Source organism: Orcinus orca, chromosome 2 (genome assembly GCF_937001465.1).
Source record: "Orcinus orca chromosome 2, mOrcOrc1.1, whole genome shotgun sequence".
NCBI classification, from domain to species: domain Eukaryota; kingdom Metazoa; phylum Chordata; class Mammalia; order Artiodactyla; family Delphinidae; genus Orcinus; species Orcinus orca.
The window spans coordinates 174,815,205-174,836,026 of record NC_064560.1 but is presented as its reverse complement, the minus strand read 5'-3'; the positions used below and the strand labels follow the sequence as shown (position 1 = coordinate 174,836,026).

Genomic DNA, 20,822 nt, shown 5'->3' with positions numbered 1-20,822 from the left:
AAAAAAAAAAAAGTATTAAAGTGCCTGTACCAGTTTATGCTGCCAGCGACAATTTATCAGAGCTCCATGAGCTCCACATCCTCACTATTTGATGTTGTCAGCCATTTTTTCCCAGTTTTATTGAGGTATAATTGACAAATAAAATTATAAGGTATTTAAAGTGTACAATGTAATGATTTGATACAATTTTAGCCATTCTGCTGGATGTTTAGTGGTATCTCATGATTTTAATTTGCAATTCTCTTATAACAAAGGCTGTAAAGCACATTTTCATTAGTATATTGGTTATTCATATATCTTCCTTTTAAAATGTCCAAGCATTTTACCCATTTGTAACTGGGCTGATTGTCTTATAATTATTTAGTTGTAGGAGTTTGTTATATTTTCTATATACAAGTCCTTTGACAGATATGTTTGATGAATATCTTCACTCAGTCTATGGCTTGTCTAGTAATTTTCTTAATAGTGTCTTTATAACAAAAATATTTAATTTTGAGGAAATCAAACTTATCATTTTTTCATTTTTGCTGATTACTTACTGTGTCATGTCTAAAAACTTTTGCCAAGCCCAAAGTCACAAAGATATTTTCCTTACAAAGTTTTAGACTAATAGCTTTTACGTTTATGTCTATGAATCACCTCTAATTTCTGTGGGAGACAGAGGTTGAAGTTCACTTTTTAAAATACAATATTCAGTTCCAGCCGCATTTATTAAAAAGTTTCCTTTCCCCATTGGATTACTTTAGGCCTTTTGTTTAAAGTCATGCAGGCCTATTTCTGGGCTCTTTATTCTGTTCCATTGATCAATTTGCAACAGTTTTGATTACTATAGTGTTATAATATTTCTTCTTCTAGGTACTCTAGGTCTTCTTCAAGATTACTTTGGATATTCTAAGCTCTTTGCATTTTCATATACATTGAAAAAAAAGGTCAATTTCTACAAAAAAATCTACTAGAATATTCTTTAGATCAATTTGTGGAGAATGAATACTTACAATATTAAGTCTTCTAATCCATGAACATGACATATCTCTGCACTTATTTAGATCTTCTTTAATCTCTTAATTTATTAAATTGCGTTGGGTCTTCATTGCCGTGTGCAGGCTTTCTCTAGTTGCAGCGAGTGGGGGTTACTCTTTGCTGCGGTGCACAGGCTTCTCATTGCGGTGGCTTCTCTTGTTGCAGAGCATGGGCTCTAGGTGCACGGGCTTCAGTAGTTGTGGCGTGTGGGCTCCAGAGCGCGGGCTCAGTAGCTGTGGCGCACGGGCTTAGCTGCTCCGCGGCATGTGGGATCTTCCCGGACCAGGGCTCGAACCTGTGTCCCCTGCATTGGCAGGCGGATTCTTAACCACTCTGCCACCAGGGAAGTCCTCTTTAATCTCTTTAAGTAATATTTAGGAGCTTTTAATATATAGGTATTGAGCATATTTTGTTAAATTTACCCCTAAGAATTTCATATTTTCAAAAGCTATTATAAATGGAATTTTAAATTTCATTTTCCATTTACTGCTAGTATACTAAAAAAACAACAGATATTAGTATATTGACCTTGTATCCCAAGACCTTGCTAAGTGCACTTGAATGTTTTTGTAGTTATTCTGTGTATGCCTTATAACTTTCTACTAACCTGATCATGTCATCTAAGAGTAAAGATATTTAACCTCTTCCTTTCTAATCTGTATGCCTTTTACTTCTTTTTCTTCCCCTTGCTTTATTGTACTGCTTAGGACCTCTAGTATAAAGGGAATACAAGTGGTGAAAGCAGACATCTTGCCTTATCACTAATCATAGGGTAACCCTCATTATGTCAGTATGACGTTAGAAGTAGGTTTTTCATAGAAGGCCTTTATCAGACTGAAGAATTTCTCTTCTATGCCTGATGCGTAAGAGTTTTTCTCATAAACATGTGGTGAATTTCATCAATTTAACACACATGGGTTTTTCTTTTTTTTTTCAGCAATAAAATGATGATCTGTTTTTTTCCCCTTTATTTAATATGGTGAATTATATTGACTAATTTTCAAATGTTAAATCAACCTTGCATTACTGGGGAAAATCTCACTTTAGTCATCTGTATTATCCTTTTCATATACTGATGGATTCTATTTGCTAATACTCTTCTAAGAAATTCTGTATCTATGTTCATGTAGATATTAGCCTATAATTTTTTAAAATGTCTTTGTCAGGTTTTCATGTCATACTTTTCTGGCATCATAAAATGAATTGGGAAGTATCCTTGCCTATGGTTTTGAAAGAGTTTGCGTAAGACTGGTGTATATTCTTCCTCAAATGTTGATACAATTCACCAGTGAAACTACCTGGAGTTTGCTTTGTAGGAAAGTTTTTGATTACAAATTCAATATTCTGATTAAGTACTGCAGCTCTATTTACAATAGCCAGGACATGGAAGCAACCTAAGTGTCCATCATCGGATGAATGGATAAAGAAGATGTGGCACATATATACAATGGAATATTACTCAGCCATAAAAAGAAACGAAATTGAGATATTTGTAGTGAGGTGGATGGACCTAGAGTCTGTCATACAGAGTGAAGTAAGTCAGAAAGAGAAAAACAAATACCGTATGCTAACACATATATATGGAATCTAAGGAAAAAAAAAAAAGGTCATGAAGAACCTAGGGGTAAGATGGGAATAAAGACACAGACCTACTAGAGAATGGACCTGAGGATATGGGGAGGGGGAAGGGTAAGCTGTGACAAAGTGAGAGAGTGGCATGGACATATATACACTACCAAACATAAAACAGATAGCTAGTGGGAAGCAGCCGCATAGCACAGAGACATCAGCTAGGTGGTTTGTGACCACCTAGAGAGGTGAGATAGGGAGGGTGGGAGGGAGGGAGACACAAGAGGGAAGAGATATGGGAACATATGTATATGTATAACTGATTCACTTTGTTATAAAGCAGAAACTAACACACCACTGTAAAGCAATTATACTCCAATAAAGATGTTTAAAAAATAAATAAATAAAAATAAAGCTGTAAGTCACACCCATCACACACCACCACCAAACAGTACTTTAGCTGCATCCCACACACTTTAATGTTATATTTTTATTATTGTTCAGTTCAAAATGTTTTGAATTTTCCTTATGATTTCTTCCTTGACCCATGTATTATTTAGAAGCGTGCTGTTTAATTCCCAAATATTTGTTATTGATTTCTAATATCATTGTAGTCAAAGGACACAATCTGTATGATTTTAATCCTTTCAAATGTATTAAGACCTGTTTCATGCTCCAGCATAAGGTTTGTTATATGCCACCTTTTATTTGCTTATACCTCTATACCACCAGAAAACCCGTAATGATGGCAATATAAATTGTCCTAAAGAAAGGACAAAACCCACTGATCTTTAAATATTCTGGTTGTTTAAGTATTTTTTTCTAATTTCCAAATTGATAGTAGTATACTCTAGGAAGTATATTCCTTGACTAGTAACTGGAGAAAATCTATAAACTAAGCATGACTTTCATTTGGAAACAAGCTACAAAACTTGATTTCTCTCAGGTTTCCCTACATTAAATGGCAATCATATTTTCCTTCTTTAAATAAGGATTAGATTTATGCTTCAAAAGATGTGGAAGAGAAAACCAAGTTTATCTTTTTTTTTTTTTTTTTTTTGCGGTACGCGGGCCTCTCACTGTTGTGGCCTCTCCCGTTGCGGAGCACAGGCTCCGGACGTGCAGGCTCAGCGGCCATGGCTCACGGGCCTAGCCACTCCGCTGCATGTGGGATCTTCCCGGACTGGGGCACGAACCCGTGCCCCCTGCATTGGCAGGTGGACCCTCAACCACTGCACCACCAGGGAAGCCCTTATCTTAATTTTTATTTTATTTATTTATTTTTTGCGGTACGCGGGCCTCTCACTCTTGTGGCCTCTCCCGTTGCGGAGCACAGGCTACGGACGTGCAGGCTCAGCAGCCATGGCTCACGGGCCTAGCCGCTCCGCGGCACGTGGGATCTTTCCGGACCGGGGCACGAACCCGTGTCCCCTGCATCGGCAGGTGGACTCTCAACCACTGCACCACCAGGGAAGCCCCCCTTATCTTAATTTTTAAATGTAAAACAAAAAGCTAGCTATAGGAGGTTTCTTTCTTATTGTCATTTTGCTTTGTACAGAGAAATAGCACAAAGGGGATTTACATAATCTCTCAAACCAGAAGATGTGTAATTAGGGTTAAGAGTTTTTGTTCTAGTTGCAGTCTTCAGTTGCGCAAGGCCATCCCAGCGGTTCTTCTAAGACCTTTCTCTCCTCTGCCAAAATTAAGAGCCACAGGTATTTTTCACACTTTTAGTTCTAAGGCAAAGTGGAAGCAACTCTGGTCAGTCCCATAAGGTGCAAAGCTGTATGCCCCAGGTATGTCAAGGCCAAAACATAACCTTTTCTTTGAATTTAGCATGAGACAGGTCTTGAAATCTCATTAATACTTTGGGCTCTCTCACATAGCCAAACAAGAATACTATTATTATCACTGAAATGACATATTGTAGTTATAAAATTATAAATCCCAAACTTAGTTTGTAAAAAGTTGCCACAGAATAGTGCTTCAATAGAAAACATTTTTATGTTACTATTTAAGCTGAGTCAAACTGAAATGGTTATATAAAGTATCATGCTTAGCCTGTGTATGGTCACATATTATGCACATAGAAAGAACTTCTCAACTTTCAAAAATCAGTTACCGTGTTCTTCCTGTCAATAAGCTTCTTCTTGGGTTTCCCCTACAGAATTAGAAAGGACAAGTGGGTTAGAGCACTACACAGATATTCATTCTCTCCTGAGTTCACACACACACACACACACACACACACACACTTCTGAGATTTGTACTACAGAAATTCAACACAGAATTATGCCAGGGAAGGCATCTTGGGGTAGAAGCAGACAGATGAACTGAGAACATGCTCAGAAAAGAACAGAGTACCATAACCTTTAGGGAGGATCAATAAAAAACAAAAGGAAGAGGACAAATGAATTCTAGAGGAAATTTCTAACAATTACTTGCATTTGTGTATCTCGTCACAAATCTAATCACACTTATTCTTCACAACAACTGTTGAGCCCCGTTTATAAAAAGGAGCAGACCATTTTGTGACATGCCCAATGTCAGAGCTTTAAAGGGTTTAATGTTGAACCTATTAACTTTGATCTCAGACTCCAATGTTCTTTCTACTTGCACTGAACTGTATTAGGGAAAGAAGCCAATCTCAATTCTCATGGGGTTCAAAAAAGATGCTCATGAGAAATAGATTTTCCATAATTAAAAAAATCTCTTTAAAAAAGAGATGTTCTTCATTGTCTCTAAACTAGAGTTGGGATCTAACCACAGGAAGTAAGTACCATTCAGGTTTAAACTGGCTTTTGTTTTTCATTCAAATTCCTTTCACTTGACCCTCTCTTTTTTTAAAAACATTTCCCCAGTTTTATTTGTACTCATTTGTGAGTGTGTATATTTAGTTCTGTACAATTTTATCACTGTGTAGGTTCATGTATCCACAGACAAGATACTGAACAATCCTATCACCATAAGGACCCCCTATGTTGCCCTTTTATAACCTAACCTCTGGCTTCCTTTAATCTGTTCTCCATTCTAAAATTTTATCCTTTCAAAACTGTTATATAAATGGAATCATACAACATGTAACCTATGATATTGGTCTATTAAAAAGGAGATGGATGCAATCAATACCAAGATCTTCTATGCACAGAAAAATCAAGTGAAAAATTTGTCTCCACCGAAATGTTTTATCTTTTCCTTCCCGTGTCTTCTATCTGTGCTAGTGTCCTAATACTGTCAACTTATTATCAGAAATTATTTTAACTTTTATTATTTTAACTTTTTTATCAGATAATGGTTTGCACCAGTAATTCGCAATCATGGCTTCACATTATAATCACCTGAGCAGCTTTTAGTAAGTACAAGACTTCAGTCTGGGAAGGGCTGGGGCACAAATACGGTGTTACTAACATGCAGCCAGGGTTAAAATTACTGTCATGCTGTGAGACAGTAGGTATGACACTGTTTGCCAGGGCAGGGTGGGTAAGTGGGGGATGAGTCGGGGAGGGCAGAGAAGGCAGACAAAATGAACCAATTATGAAATGAAATGATTAGAGAATTAGCTTGAAAGTAGTTCTGCCAGTAACGCAACAGGATTTGCAAGAGAGAACACATCCGTTCAGGTTGAAGAGAACAGATTTAATGGAGGATGTTAGGGCTTGCAACAAACACAATTTCATTTTTTTAAGGCATGTTTTTGTGTGTGTGCCTACCACGTGGTAGGTTCTTGATACTGACAAAGATGAACATAACAAAGTACCTACTCTTAAAAGCCAACTTGAAACTAGACAGAGTAGTTAGTAAACAGACAATTATAATACAATATGTACAATATGGGAATCTAAATCAGATGGAGGGATAAGAAGGGCGGGGAGAACTTCCTTCTAGTCTAGGTAAGAAGATGAAGGCCATGGCTAGAATAAGAATTCAGGATAAACTGAAGGCCACTCCAAGGGAATGTATGGGAATTCCAAGGGAATGTGAGGATAAAGAGGCATGAAAGAGCAGTACATATGGTCTGATTGGCCATGGGTTGGTATTGAAAAGCGGAGATTAGGCTAAAAAGATAGGCAAGAGCAAATCAGGAGGGCCTTTCTTTGCTAAACAGGGAAATTCATGTTTTTTGAATCAAAGTTTTTAGAATGCTTTATAAGCAGGAGTTGTTACTGCAGCCTTAAGAGAGAAGTCAGGGAGGGCACCAATTTGGATGGGGAAAATGATTAATCCTCTATCTGAAATTCAGCATCATATACATGTAGGGGACCATCCACAGTAGTATAAGTGTGATTTTTTTTTAACATCTTTATTGGCGTATAATTGCTTTACAATGGTGTGTTAGTTTCTGCTTTATAACAAAGTGAATCAGTTATACATATACACATGTCCCCTTATCTCTTCCCTCTTGCGTCTCCCTCCCTCCCACCCTCCCTATCCCACCCCTCTAGGTGGTCACAAAGCACTGAGCTTATCTCCCTGTGCTATGCGGCTGCTTCCCACTAGCTATCTATTTCACGTTTGGTAGTGTATATATGTCCATGCCACTCTCTCACTTTGTCCCAGCTTACCCTTCCCCCTCCCCAGGTCCTCAAGTCCATTCTCTACGTCTGTGTCTTTATATAAGTGGGGTTTTGCTACCAAAAGAAATAACACATTTTTTCATATTACTTTAGAGCTGTTCCAGGGTCACAAAATATTGCCAACACTTATCACACTTTTTAAATTATGGTAGTTATTAGATCCACTGCTATTAACACATCATTGAATGTGTTAATAGAGAAGCACATATGTCATTACATCTCAAATTTTTTTAATTGCTATGCTCCCCCCTAAAAGAATGCTTCCTAATTTTGGTGGTGGTTCCCAGACTGCCTGTTCCACCTTCCTTCTACCTCATGAGAAGATCAACTGCAGAAAGATCTAGCCTCAAGCATAGAGTCCATGTCAGTTCAGAAACAGACTGACACAACCTTTGAGGAAACTCATGCAAACTACCAATCCTAAGCAAACAGTCCATTACTTATAAATATGACTGGACAATCAAAAATCACCAGATATTTCAGGAAATATAATAGCATAAACTAGAAAGAATGAGATGAACAAATAGAAGTAATCCAGAAGAATTAAACATAGTGCAAAAAATAGAAAGGAACTTTAAATAAAGTAATTATGATAGTCAGAGAGATGTAAAAAGATATTTGTAATACTGTGATTTATAGTGAGAAACATATATTTGGTCTTCATCCCTGTTTCTGGCACAGAGCTCCTAAAACCCTTGAAATGTTTAAGTGATGAGTGGTAGAGGAGTTTTTTGTCATGCTAATGAGGTGACTTTTAGAAAGCCCTTGGATCAGCTAAGGATGCGGGCTGGTCACCAGAGGAACCAACCCTGTGATGAGAGGGTTGAAACTTTCAGTCCCATCCCCCTGAGCTCCTGGGAGGGGAGAGGGGCTAGAGATAGAGTTCAATTACCAATGGTTGATGATTTAATCAATCGTGCTTATGTAAGGGGGCCTCCATAAAAACCCAGGAGTATGGGGTTCAGAGAGCTTCCGGGTTGGTGATGTGGGGAGAATGGTGTACCTGGAGAGGGCATGGAGCTCCGTACCCTTTCCCTATACCTTGCCCTGTGTGTCTTTTCCATCCGGTTGTTCATGAGTTATATCCTTTTATAATAAACTGGCGATCTAATGAGTTAAATGTTTTTCTGAGTTCTGTGAGCCGCTCTAGCAAATTAATAGCACCCAAGGAAGGGGTCGTGGGAAGCTCTGATAGACAGCCAGTAGGTAGAAGTAAAGGTAACAACCTGGGCCTGTGACGAGCATCTGAAGTTATGGGGGTGGAATCTTGTAGGACTGAACCCTTAAACTGTGGAATCTGATGCTAATCTCCAGGTAGACAGTATCAGAATTGAACTGAATTCTCGGACAACAGAAGGGTGCAACTGCTTGGTGCTGTAGGGGAAACACCCTACCTCCTCCACATTGGAATTGGTACCAGAACAAATTTAATATTATATCCATAAACTATGAAAACTAGTCAGAAAGCAAAAATAGTTTTTGGATGTTAAAATCATACTTGCCAAAATAAAAAAAGTAGATCAAACAACCCTCTTCTGTGCTGGTACTGAGTAACAAAATAGGTAAGGCTGAAGATAATTGAGAATTTTAGAAGACAAAATTCAAGAAATCTCCAAGAATTTAAAGCTAAGAGACAATGAGATCAAAAGTATGAGAAAAAGGTAAAGAAATACAGAGGATAGAGCAAAAGATCCAAATTTCATCTAACAGAAGTTCCACAAGGAGAGGAAAGACAGGATAAGGGGAATATTTCCCACAGTTAATAGACTTAAATCTCCAGACTGAAAGGATTCATCCACCGCAAAAGCAAAATAATGAAAAGTAACACGCCAGAACACACCTCGGTATAATGTCTGAAAAGTAAAGATAAAGAAGCCTTGTAAAACGTTCCAGGGAGGAGGCAGGGGGTGGGGCACTGGGACCAGGTTATATATAAAGAATTGAGCTTCTATGTCTTCCAAGTAAATCTCAAGATCTCTTTCATTAGAAGCTACACAGTGTAATTACTCAATGGTAATAACCACAAATTTACAGAGAGAAACTGGAAATCCCATATAGATCCTGAGAGTGGATAATGAAATTACAAGAAATGGCTGGAATCTGGGTATCTATTTTTAAGAATCCCACAAAAAAAGCACACATACCTTGAAAATAATGCAGATTTCTTTAAATAACTAAGGTTCCTTGTTAGTCAATTACTGAACTGTACTGTAATGCAGTTATGTCTCAGGGGCAACAAAAGTATGTGGGACTAAGCAGTCCCTGACTGCTGTGCTAGTTGAATTCCAATGTCTGCTTTCCATCATTTCTCCCCTATTTTCCCTTGTATTGAGGTTATCAGTTGTCATTTCTTACAACTCTCACTGTATTTATTTTGTGAATTACCACCCCTCCACCTTTTCTAATCTGATCCTTCTAATCTCGTCTAGTCTAGAAAAACAGATAATCATGTCTGTTAAAATTGCGTCTGAAAGTAAAAAGGCACTGAGTAAAGTCCGTCCTTTAAGAAGGACAAGTTTTAGGGTATGTGTTAAGATTGCTTAAAGATCTTTACGGTTTAATTTTGTAGCATCTGGAAATATTACAAAGTGCTGAGAGTTAACGAATTCTGAAAAAATGAGGTTTTATATTGTGTTTTCCGTAAGGCTCTTTCTATCAGATATTACTGAAGACTTTTATAAGGCCTCTTTTCTTCTTTTGCACGTACTTTCTCTTAATTTTGTGACCTAGTCGTACTAAATTTATAAGATTAGCAAATCTCCACCTGTCCTGGAAGAGACGTGTCGCCAGCATATAGTTCATGGAGGTCTTGTGTTCAAGGTAGGACCTGAAAGACAAAGAGAGGAACTGGTTATTTCTTAAAGCTTAGCTGAAGGGGAAAATACAGAAATAAAAACATGAATCAAGCACAAGAGTGACAGGTTATTTATATACTGTTTCTAAAAATATATAGTCTCTAAAGTGACAAAGGAGGAGATAGTTGCTCAAATCATATTATAAAATACTAGAATAGCAGAAAATACAATAAAATGAAAAGAATAAAGAGGACTTAAATTAGAAAATAAAAAGAAAGAAAAGTCAGGAATTCTTGGACTAATAAAAGCTGATATACTAAATTCAGAGAATACAACTGAAAGACAAAAATAAAACCACCACCAAAAATCACGTATAGCTAGAAAAGAGGTCAAATGAAGCTGGGAATGGGAGGTGCATAAAGGGCATGAAAATGTTGACAGATTGTTTCAATCATCTTATTTCTCAAAAGCTTTCAATGGCTCCTTGATGCCAACTGCAGGAGGCATATACTTTCTCTTACAAGGTTTCAAAAGTTGGGTCATCTATACCATCAATTCATTCACCCTTTCTCCACACAGAGACCCAACGTGGGTCCTAAAGTACAGTCAGACAAGTCTCCTTATAACCCTCTCACACCACACCTCCCACTGGTCCTTTTGCCTCTGTCTGGACACCTTCTCCTCACACCCTCTCTACTTATCCATAATCTACCCTTCAAGAAGCAGCTCAAGTCCACTGTGCTGCATGAAGCCTTCCCTGATATGACTGCTCCAAGTCTACAGAGGTGCCCTTGTCCCGGCCTCCTACCTCTGCCTTCACTGTATGCCTAAGGGACTTGTCAAACGCTGCCTCATAGAGTAAAATTTCTCTTCTCGGAAAGCAGCATGATGCAGCAGGGAAAAGCAGGATCTGGAGTTAAAATACCTGAATCAAGTCCCACTGTGTGATCATGGATAAGTCACATTACTTTACTGAGGCTTATTTTCCTTATCATTACAATAGGAATAACAATGATGTGTATAAAGTACATCATAATTACAAAGAGCTATACAAATATGAGCTATTTTTATTACATGTATAAGTAATTTCTCCATCATCAGTACTGTTAACTCTCAAAGGACCGGGACCCCATCTAATATTTGTTACTCCAAAGCACCAAGCATAGTGCTAGTTACTTGTTGATACTCAATAAATATATATTAATTAAAAAGACATATTTGTTAGCAGATAAATACATCTTTCCCACACTACATGAAAATAACTCAGTTAGTTTAAAAGTCTTGGTGTTCTCTTCCACTTTTCTCAAAGGTCCCGGGAGAGGTGGAGTGATTTACCAGGTTGGTAATTTAGGAAAAATTCAACAAGCTTCTCCCTTCTTTCTATGGGGAGACAATCTCTCCTTAGGAAGCACATATCCTCTGGTGCTCCTACAGGGTCAGGTATTCCTGATGCACAGCTCAGACCAACCTTGCCTAAAAATGGGTATGTAAATCTGTCCAATTCTGAGGGTCAACAGAAAGTGCATTAACTTGCAGATAGATATAATCAAGTCTCCCAACCTAGACTTTATCAATGTGGAGTATGGAAAGTGATATTTTGGCCTGCATCTATCTTAGTCTTTGTCATCTCAACTGGTTCAAAACCAAACCAGGAAAGGAAGGTATCATTACTGGACTCCCTAAGAAACCCCAACATTATCTGTGATTGGTTCCTTAGAAAAAGGTACTCAAATTAGGGTCCTGCCTCTTGAAAACTTAAGAGGATTCCACTTTCATTAATTAAAAGATATGTTGTCTAGTAATTGCAAATATTCAACCTCTTCAAAAACGTATCAAAAGATAAAAGTCTAATTTTGAAAAGCCAAGCAATATCTTTTTGTTGAATTCCTGGGTCTTTATAAGGTGTAACTAAACTACATGGATAGAATATTTTGCAAGATAAAAAGATTTCTCTATGAACAGCTGGGTTTTCAAAACAAAACAGACAAGAACTAGTTCTTTCTTTCATTCCTCTAAGTTTTGGCTCTACTTAGAACCACTAATGTCCCAACCAGAAGCCAGTCACCAGAGGAAGAAAAATGTGTTCCCCATAATGAAGTACAATCTTACTAGTAATCAGAGAAATGCAAATCAAGACCAAAATAAGATATCATATTACACTCAGTATTTTGACAAAAATTAAGAAGTTGACAGTACCACGTGTTAGAGAAGATATTGATCAACGGGATCTCCTAGGCACTGCTAACAGGAGTATAAATTTGTATAGTCACTTTGGAAAACAATTTAGCATTACCTTTTTTTTTTAGCATTATATTTTAAAGTTGAACATTCACATATCTTAGGGCCCTAGATATATTTCATCCCTAGATATATACCTAGGAGACACATATAAGCATATTTAGAGCACAGCAGTCTTTAACAGCAGAAGACCAGAAAGAAGTCGAATACCATCAACAAGAGAATGGGAAATTTAACAGCAGTATAAACACGCAGAAGAATAAAATAAACTGAAAAAGAATGAATTCTAGCTACATGTAACAAAATGAACCTTAGTAATATAATACTGAATGAAAAAGGAAGAATACATACTGTTTTTTAGAAGAAGTTCAAAAGCAATACAAACTTATCAACAGAATTCCGTTTCTACATATGATATGATAACTGCTCTAGGACCTGCCCTTTCACCATAAACAGCTAGAAAAGTGCACAAAATACATGAAACAACAGTTTCCAGACATGAAACAACTGGCAGTGCAGGACTGTGATAACTGAAAGGGGGAAATAAATAAAGGGAGCCCTCTGATTGCTCCACCTTCCCACCTAGACGCAATTCCAGACAGGGCAGAAAGAGAAGGAATTCAAGTAGAACCCAAGAGTCTCTGTGTTGAGAAGACAGAGATCAAAGTTCTAGGAAGTGCTAAAATTTTCAAAGCTATGTCCTGGAGAGGAAGAAGCTACGCATAAGAAGAAATCAAAAAAGTCATCACAAGGGACCCTTTGAGTCTTTGGGTGAATACAGATCTACTCAGGCATAGGGTGAAAGTCCACAAGGCTGTGCAAGGAGCAACTGTCAGGATAAAGAACATTAAGGAGAAAGTGTAAGCTGAATACTTTCCAGAGTTCACACAGGGCTGCCAATTGATTGAGTTCCCACCACCCAGAATGGAGAGATCTCATTGAATATGGGGGTCATTTAACAGACACCCCAAAAGAGTCTTCAGTAGTGGAACTATCCTACACCTAAACAAAAAGCTATTCTAAACAAACCATACAAATGCTTTTAAATGAGGCTGAAAAAGATTAAGCTGATCTACAAGTAACTTAAGTGTATGGCCACAAAAAAAACTTTCGATGGGCTTTACAGAAGCAATAAAATCCGAACACAACAATACAACATTTACAATGTCCAATTAAAACATCTAATTAAAAAAGATCACTGTACATGTGAAGAAACAGGAAAAATATAACTCATTAACAAGAGGAAAATCAGTCAATAGAAACAGACTTAGAAACAATAGAGATAATAGAACCAGATTTTAAAACAGCTACTATGAACATAATATATGCACAAGAATCTAAAGGAAATCATGAAAATAACTGTAAAAAAAGAGAAAAAGAGGATATAAAGAGAAATAGATGGGAGCTGTAAAGATGAAAAGTAAAATATCTGACATGAACATTTAACTGGATAGAATTAATAGAAGATTTAACACTGCAGACAAAAAGATGACTAAACTGACAAACACAGAGAAACAGAAAACCATCCAAAACGAAGAAAGAAAAAGTATAAAAAAATGAACAGAGCCAGACTTATAGTACAACATCAACCAATTTAACATGTAACCAGAGTACCAAAAGGAGAGGAGGGAAATGGAAAAAAAATTTGAAGAAATAATGGCCAAAAGTTTTCCAAATTTGATGAAAACTATAAGCCCACAGACCAAGAAGCTCAACAAATCCCAAGTAGAAGAAACAAGAAGAAAGTGATACCAAGGCATACCTCATAATCACACTATTGAAAATCAGTCATAACGAAATAATCTTAAAAGCAGGCTGATACATAAAAAGAAACGAAATTGAGTTATTTGTAGTGAGGTGGATGGACCTAGAGTCTGTCATACAGAGTGAAGTAAGTCAGAAAGAGAAAAACAAATACTGTATACTAACTGTATATACTGTATAATACTGTATATATGGAATCTAAAAAAAAAAAAAAAGTCGTTCTGAAGAACCTAGGGGCAGGACAGGAATAAAGATGCAGACGTAGAGAATTCACTTGACACAGGGAGAAGGAAGGATAAGCTGGGAAGAACTGAGAGAGTGGCACTGACATATATATACTACCAGATGTAAAACAGATAGCTAGTGGGAAGCAGCTGCATAGCACAGGGAGATCAGATCAGTGCTTTGGGACCACCTAGAGGGGTGGGATAGGGAGGGTGGGAGGGAGACACAAGAGGGAGGAGATGTGGGGACATATGTATAGCTGATTCACTTTGTTATACAGCAGAAACTAACATAACAATGTAAAGCAACTGTACTCCAATAAAGATGTTAAAAAAATTTTAAAAAGCAGGCAGAGAAAAAGAGACACATTATGCACAGAAGAACACAGAATTACTGCACACTTCTCATGAGAAAAATGCAAGTCAAAATATAACAAAACACTTTTAAAGTGTCGGGAGAAAAGTGCCAACCCAGAACTCTACAACCACTGAAAAAAATCTTTCAAAAATTGAAAGTATTGATATAAGAAAGACTTTTTCAGACAAGCAACAGTTGAGAGAATTGATTGTACTACAATAAATCCTAAAAGAAGTTTTCCAGATGGAAGAAAATGAGGCCAGATAAAAAACTGATCAACATAAAAGAAGGAAGAACAGAGGAAATTGTAGTAAATGTGTAATTATGAGACTTTTCCTCATACTTAAATTTCCCTAAGCTGTTCAACACAAAAATAACCAATGTACTATGGGATTTATAACATATAGAAATAAAATGCAGGACAATAATAGCCCAAAGGACAGGAGGGGGAAATCGAATTATACTGGTTGTAAAATTTCTAAATTATACCTGAAATAGTATAACATTATTTTAAGGTGCACTGTAGTAAGTAAAAGATGCATATTGTCACCCTAGAGCAACCACACTTTAAAAAAAGCAAACCAAAGAGGCAAGAGAAATGAGTTAATCCAAAGCCGGCAGGGGAAAATAAAAAGGGAACAAAGGACACATTAGACAAATGGAAAACAAATAGTAATTTGGCATATCTAAACTCAACCATATCACCATGCTGTACATTAAATCCCCATAATTTATTCATCTTAAAACTGAAAGTTTGTACCCTGTGACCCATAGCTCCCATTTCCCCTGCCCCAAGCCCATGGCAACCACCATTCTACTCTTTGTTTCTATGAGTTCTACTTTCTTTCTTTCTTTTTTTTGCGGTATGCGGGCCTTCCACTCTTGTGGCTTCTCCCGTTGCGGAGCACAGGCTCCGGACACGCAGGCTCAGCAGCCATGGCTCACGGGCCCAGCCGCTCCGTGGCATGTGGGATCTTCCCGGACCGGGGCACGAACCCGTGTCCCCTGCATCGGCAGGCGGACTCTCAACCACTGCGCCACCAGGGAAGCCCTACTTTCTTTTTTAAAAAAAGATTCCACATATGAGTGAAATCATACAATATTTGTTTTTCTCTGTCTGGTTGATTGCACTTAGCATTATCCCTACAGGTTCATCCATGTTGCCACAGATGGCAGGACCTCCTTCTTTGACAGAAATCTACTTTAACTATAAAGACACAAGATAGATTAAAAGTAAAACAATGAAAAAAGATACAGCATGCAAACACTAGCCATAAGAAAGCTGGAGTGGATAGGGGTGAGGGGAGAAGGAACTGGATGAAGTCAGTCAAAAGATACAAGCTTCCAGTTATAAATAAGTACCAGGGATGTAATGTACAACATGATAAACAGAAGCAACATTTCTATATGTTATATATGAAAGTTAAGAGTTCTTTAGTTTTTCTTTTAGCTTTTTTCTATTTATTTAACTTTGTATCTCTATGAACTGATGGATGTTCACTAAACTTATTGTGATAATCATTTCATGATGTAAGTCAAATCATTATACTATACACCTTAAACTTAAAAAAAAAAACCAAAGGAAGCTAGAGTGGGTATATTATAGCAGATAAATAGACTTCTGGACAAAGAACATTATCCAGGATAAACAGGGACATTTCATAGCAATAAAGAAGTCAATTTATGAAGAAGACATAACAAATCTAATGCAGATGTACCTAATAACAGAGTTCCAAAATCCATAAAAAGCAAAACTGACAGAACCAAAAGGAGAAACTGACAAGGTCACAAGTACAATGGGCGATTTCAACACCAGACTCTTGATAATTATAAAATTACTAAAAATAGAGAATATCTGAACAAAACTGTCGAATCCCTTGACCTAATGGACATTTATAGAACACACCAGCCAACAATAGCAGGATATATATATTTCAATGTACATGCTACATTGTACCAGGATAAATCAAAATCTGAACCATAAAACAAGTCTCAGTAAATTTTAAAATATTCAACTTACACGAAGTATGTTCTCAGTACAACAGAAGTAAATTGGAAATCACTGAAAGAAAAACCTCTAGAAAACCTCCCAAATATTTTAAAACTAAATGACACACTTATAAATAACCCACAGGCCAAAGACAGAATAAAAACGAAAATACAACAATCAAAATGTATGGGAAGCTGCAAAAACAGTACTTAGTAGGAAATTTATAGCTCTTAAAACACATATAGAAAAGAAGAAAGGTCTCAAATCAATGACATCAGCTTCTACCTAAAGAAACTAGGGGAAAAATATAGAGCAAATGAAGCCCACAGTAAGTTAAAAAAAGGAAATAATAAATATTAGAGGGGAAGTCAATGTACCAGAAATAGAAAAGAAAACAATGAAACTAAAAACTGGGTGTTTTAGAAGATCAATAAAATTGATAAACCTCTAGCCAGACTGAATAGGATAAAAAGAAGAATCAAATTACCAATATCAGAAATGAGAAAAGTAACATCACTGCAGATTCTATAGATATTAAAAGGATAAGTGAATATTATGAACAATTTTATGCTTATAAATACAACATATATGAAATGGACAGATGCCTTAAAAGACACCAGCTACCAAAGCTCATTCAAGTAGAAATAGATAACCTGAACAGTCCTATGTCTGTTAAAAAAATTGAAACTGAACTCCTGGTCCAGACGGCTCCACTAGTGAATTTTATCAAACATTCAAGAAATAAATAATACCAATTCTCCATAAATTCTTCCAGAAAATTGAAGATGTGAGAACACCTTCCAACTCATTCTGTGAGGCCAGAAACCAAAGACTGAAATATCTTATATATCTTATCCTCATCCTAAAACCACAGACGTTATAAGAAAACTACAGATCAGTATCTCTTATGAACATAGATGTAAAAATCCAAATGTAATTTCAGCAAATCAAATTCAACAATATATAAAAAAGATACCGTATCATGACCAAGTAGAGTTTATTTCAGGAATGAAATGTTGGGTTTAACGTTCAAAAATCAATGTAATTCACTATATTAACAAACCAAAAAAGAAAAACTATATGATTAGGTCGAGTGATGCAGAAAAGCAATTGACAAAATCCAACATCCATTTCTGATCAAAACTCTTAGCAAAAGAGAAATAAAAGGGAACTCCCTCAATCTGATAAAGGGCATCTATGAAAAACCTAAAACCAACATCATACTTAATGACAAAAGACTAATTGCTTACCCTAGGCAGGAGCCAGACTGGGATGTCTGCTCTCACTGGTCCTATTCAACACTGTGCTGGAGGTTCTTGCCAGTGTAATCACACAAGAGTAAAGAAATAAAACACATCCAGATTGGAGATGAAGAAGGAAAACTGTCTTTATTCACAGACATTTTCAACTAGGTAGAAGGTCCAATGGAATCTCCAAAAACTTTCAATAACTGATAAGTGAGTTTAGCAAGATTATAGGAACATGATCAATATGGAAAAATCATTTGTACTTCTATGTACTAGCAGCAAACAATCAGAAACTGAAATTAACAAAACAAAATCATTTACAGGGACTTCCCTGGTGGCACAGTGGTTAAGACTGCATGCTCCCAATGCAGGGGGCCTGGGTTCGATCCCTAGCTGGGGAACTAGATCCCACATGCGTGCCACAACTAAGACCTGGTGCAACCAAATAAATAAATAAATATTTTTAAAAAATCATTTACAATAGCATCAAAACATATTAAATACTTAGGAAGAAATCTGACAAAAAAATGTAAAAGACCTGTACATTGAACACTACAAAACACTGCTGAGAGAAATTAAAGATGACCTGAATAAATGGACAGATATACCTTGTTCATGAGTTCGAAGACTCAATATTGTTAAGATGTCAATTCTCTTCAAACTGATCTAGAGAGTCAATACAATCCCAATGAAAATCCCAAGCAGGCTTTTTTGTAGAAACTGACAAACTAATTCTAAAATCCAAATGGAAAGGCAAATGACCTAGAATAGCCAAAACAACCTGGAAAAAGAACAAAGTTAGAACAAGATTTTTTATAAAGCTACAGTAATCAAGACAGTGTGGCACTGTACTGGCACAAAAACAAAAAGATCAATGGGAAAGAATAAAAAATAAAGAAATAGACCCACACAGTTTTCCACAAAAGTGAAAGACAACTCAATGGAGAGAGGGTAGTCTTTTCAAAAAATGATGCTAAAACTACTGGATATCCATCTGGAAAAAAAAAGAACTGTGATCCATATCTTATACCATATACAAAAATTAATTCAAAATGGATCAGACTTAAATGTAAAACTTAAAACTACAACATTTCTATTAAAAAAATAGAAGAAAACTTGGGATAGGCAAAGATTTCTTAGATACTAAAGCACAGTAATTAAAAGAAAAAAAGGACAAATTGGACTTAATCAAAATTAAAAATTTCTCCTCTTCAAAAGACACTGTTTAAAGGCTGAAAAGACAAGTAACATACTGGGGGACAAAATCTTTGCAAAGCCCACATCTGATAAAAGAATTACATCCAGAAAATATAAAGAACTCTCACAACCTAATTATAAGAAAACAAATAATCTCATTTAAAAAATGGGCAAAATATTTGCTCACCGAACAGCAAACAAGCACATGAAGACATGCTCAACATCATTAATCATTAGGAAAATGCAAATTAAACCATAATGAGATATCACTACACATCTCCTAGAGGAGCTAAAATTAAACTGACCATACCAACTGTTCGTGAGGATATGGAGGAACTGGAACTCTCATACATTTATGATAGGAATGTAAAATGGTAAACCATATGGCAGTTTCTTAAAAAGTTACACATATACAATGATATGATCCAGTCATTCCACAAGTAAGTATTTTCCCAAGAGAAATGAAAGCACATGTTCCGACAAAAATTTCTATATAGATGTTCATAGAGTCTTTCTTTACAATAACAAAAAACTGGGAACAACCTAAATATTAATCGACAGATGAAAGGATAGACAAATTCTGATATATGCCTATAACAGAATACTACTTGACAATAAAAAGAAATTAAACCATTGATACATACTGTAACATGTATGAATCAAAAAATAATCTTGCCAGGTAAAAAAGAAAAGCAAATAAGAGAACAACCAACAGAATTCTATTTATGAAATTCTAGGAAATGCAAATTCCTCTTTATTGACAGAAAGCAGATCAGTAGCTGCCTGAGGACAGGAATAGGCAGGGAAGGGAAAAGGAGGGGCAGGAGAGAGGAATTACAGAGGAGAACAAAGAAACTTTTGGTAGTGATGCATATGTTCATTGTGTTGATTGTGGTGGTAGTTTCATAGATATATACATATGTGAAAATTTATCAAATTGTACAATTTGAATGCATGCAACTTATTGTATGTCAATTATCACTCAATAAAGCTGTTAAAAATAACATTTACAATATCATCCAAAAGCATGAAATACTAAGTGATAAGTTTAACGTGTTCAAGATCTTTACACTGGAAACTACTATAAAATATTGCTAAGAGAAATCAAAGAAGACCTAAATAAATGGAGAGATATATCATGCTCATGGATTGGAAAATTCAACGTTACTGAAATATCCACTCACCCAAAATTAATCTATATGTTCAATGCAATGCCCATCCAAAGTCAGCAGATTTTTGTGTAGAAATTGACAAAGAAATTTTAAAATTTCTTTGGAAATACAAAGGACACAAAATAGTCAAAATACTTCTGAAAAAGAACAAAGTTGGAAGACTTACAACACTACCTAATTTCAAGACTTACTATAAAGCTACAGATATTAAGACAAACATGTAGATCAGTGAAACTGAATAAAGTCTAGAAATATACATACATATATATTTCAGTTAACTTTCAACAAAGACACCAAGTTAAATTCAATAACATAATTTCAAAAAGTGGTGCTGGAGCAAATGGACATCCATATGGAAGGAAATGGAAGTCAACCCTTACCTCATACCATACATAAAAATTAAATCAATATATATCATAGACCTAAATATAAAAGCCCAAATTACAAAACTTCTAGAAGAAAACAAAAGAGAAAAAGCTTTGTGAAGTTGGCATTGGTAAAGATTTCTTTTCTAAGTTTTCTTAGAAAACACGAAATGCATAAACCTTAAAAAAATATTGGCCAATTGGACTTCATTGAAATTTAAAACTTCTGTTCTTTGAAAGCCACTGTTATAAAAAAGAAAAAGCTAGCCACAGACTTTGAGAAAATATTTATAATGTAAATATCTGGGA

At 36.1% G+C, this 20,822-nt stretch overlaps 1 protein-coding gene across 18 annotated transcripts in view; it reads right to left on the bottom strand.

The window, feature by feature from the left end:
• The window catches only part of TTLL5 (tubulin tyrosine ligase like 5), a 309,168-nt gene that overhangs the window by 201,254 nt on the left and 87,092 nt on the right, over positions 1 to 20,822 (bottom strand). For 14 of the 18 annotated variants that reach the window (XM_033408371.2, XM_049706827.1, XM_033408745.2 and 11 more), the window contains 2 exons: positions 9,928 to 9,990; positions 4,712 to 4,750 (listed from right to left, as the gene is read on the bottom strand). In XM_033408371.2, coding sequence (XP_033264262.2) covers positions 4,712 to 4,750; positions 9,928 to 9,990 — 102 coding nt within the window. The remainder of the gene's footprint in view (positions 1 to 4,711; positions 4,751 to 9,927; positions 9,991 to 20,822) is intronic. The other 4 variants (XM_004262260.3, XM_033408577.2, XM_033408475.2 and 1 more) reach the window with 1 other exon arrangement.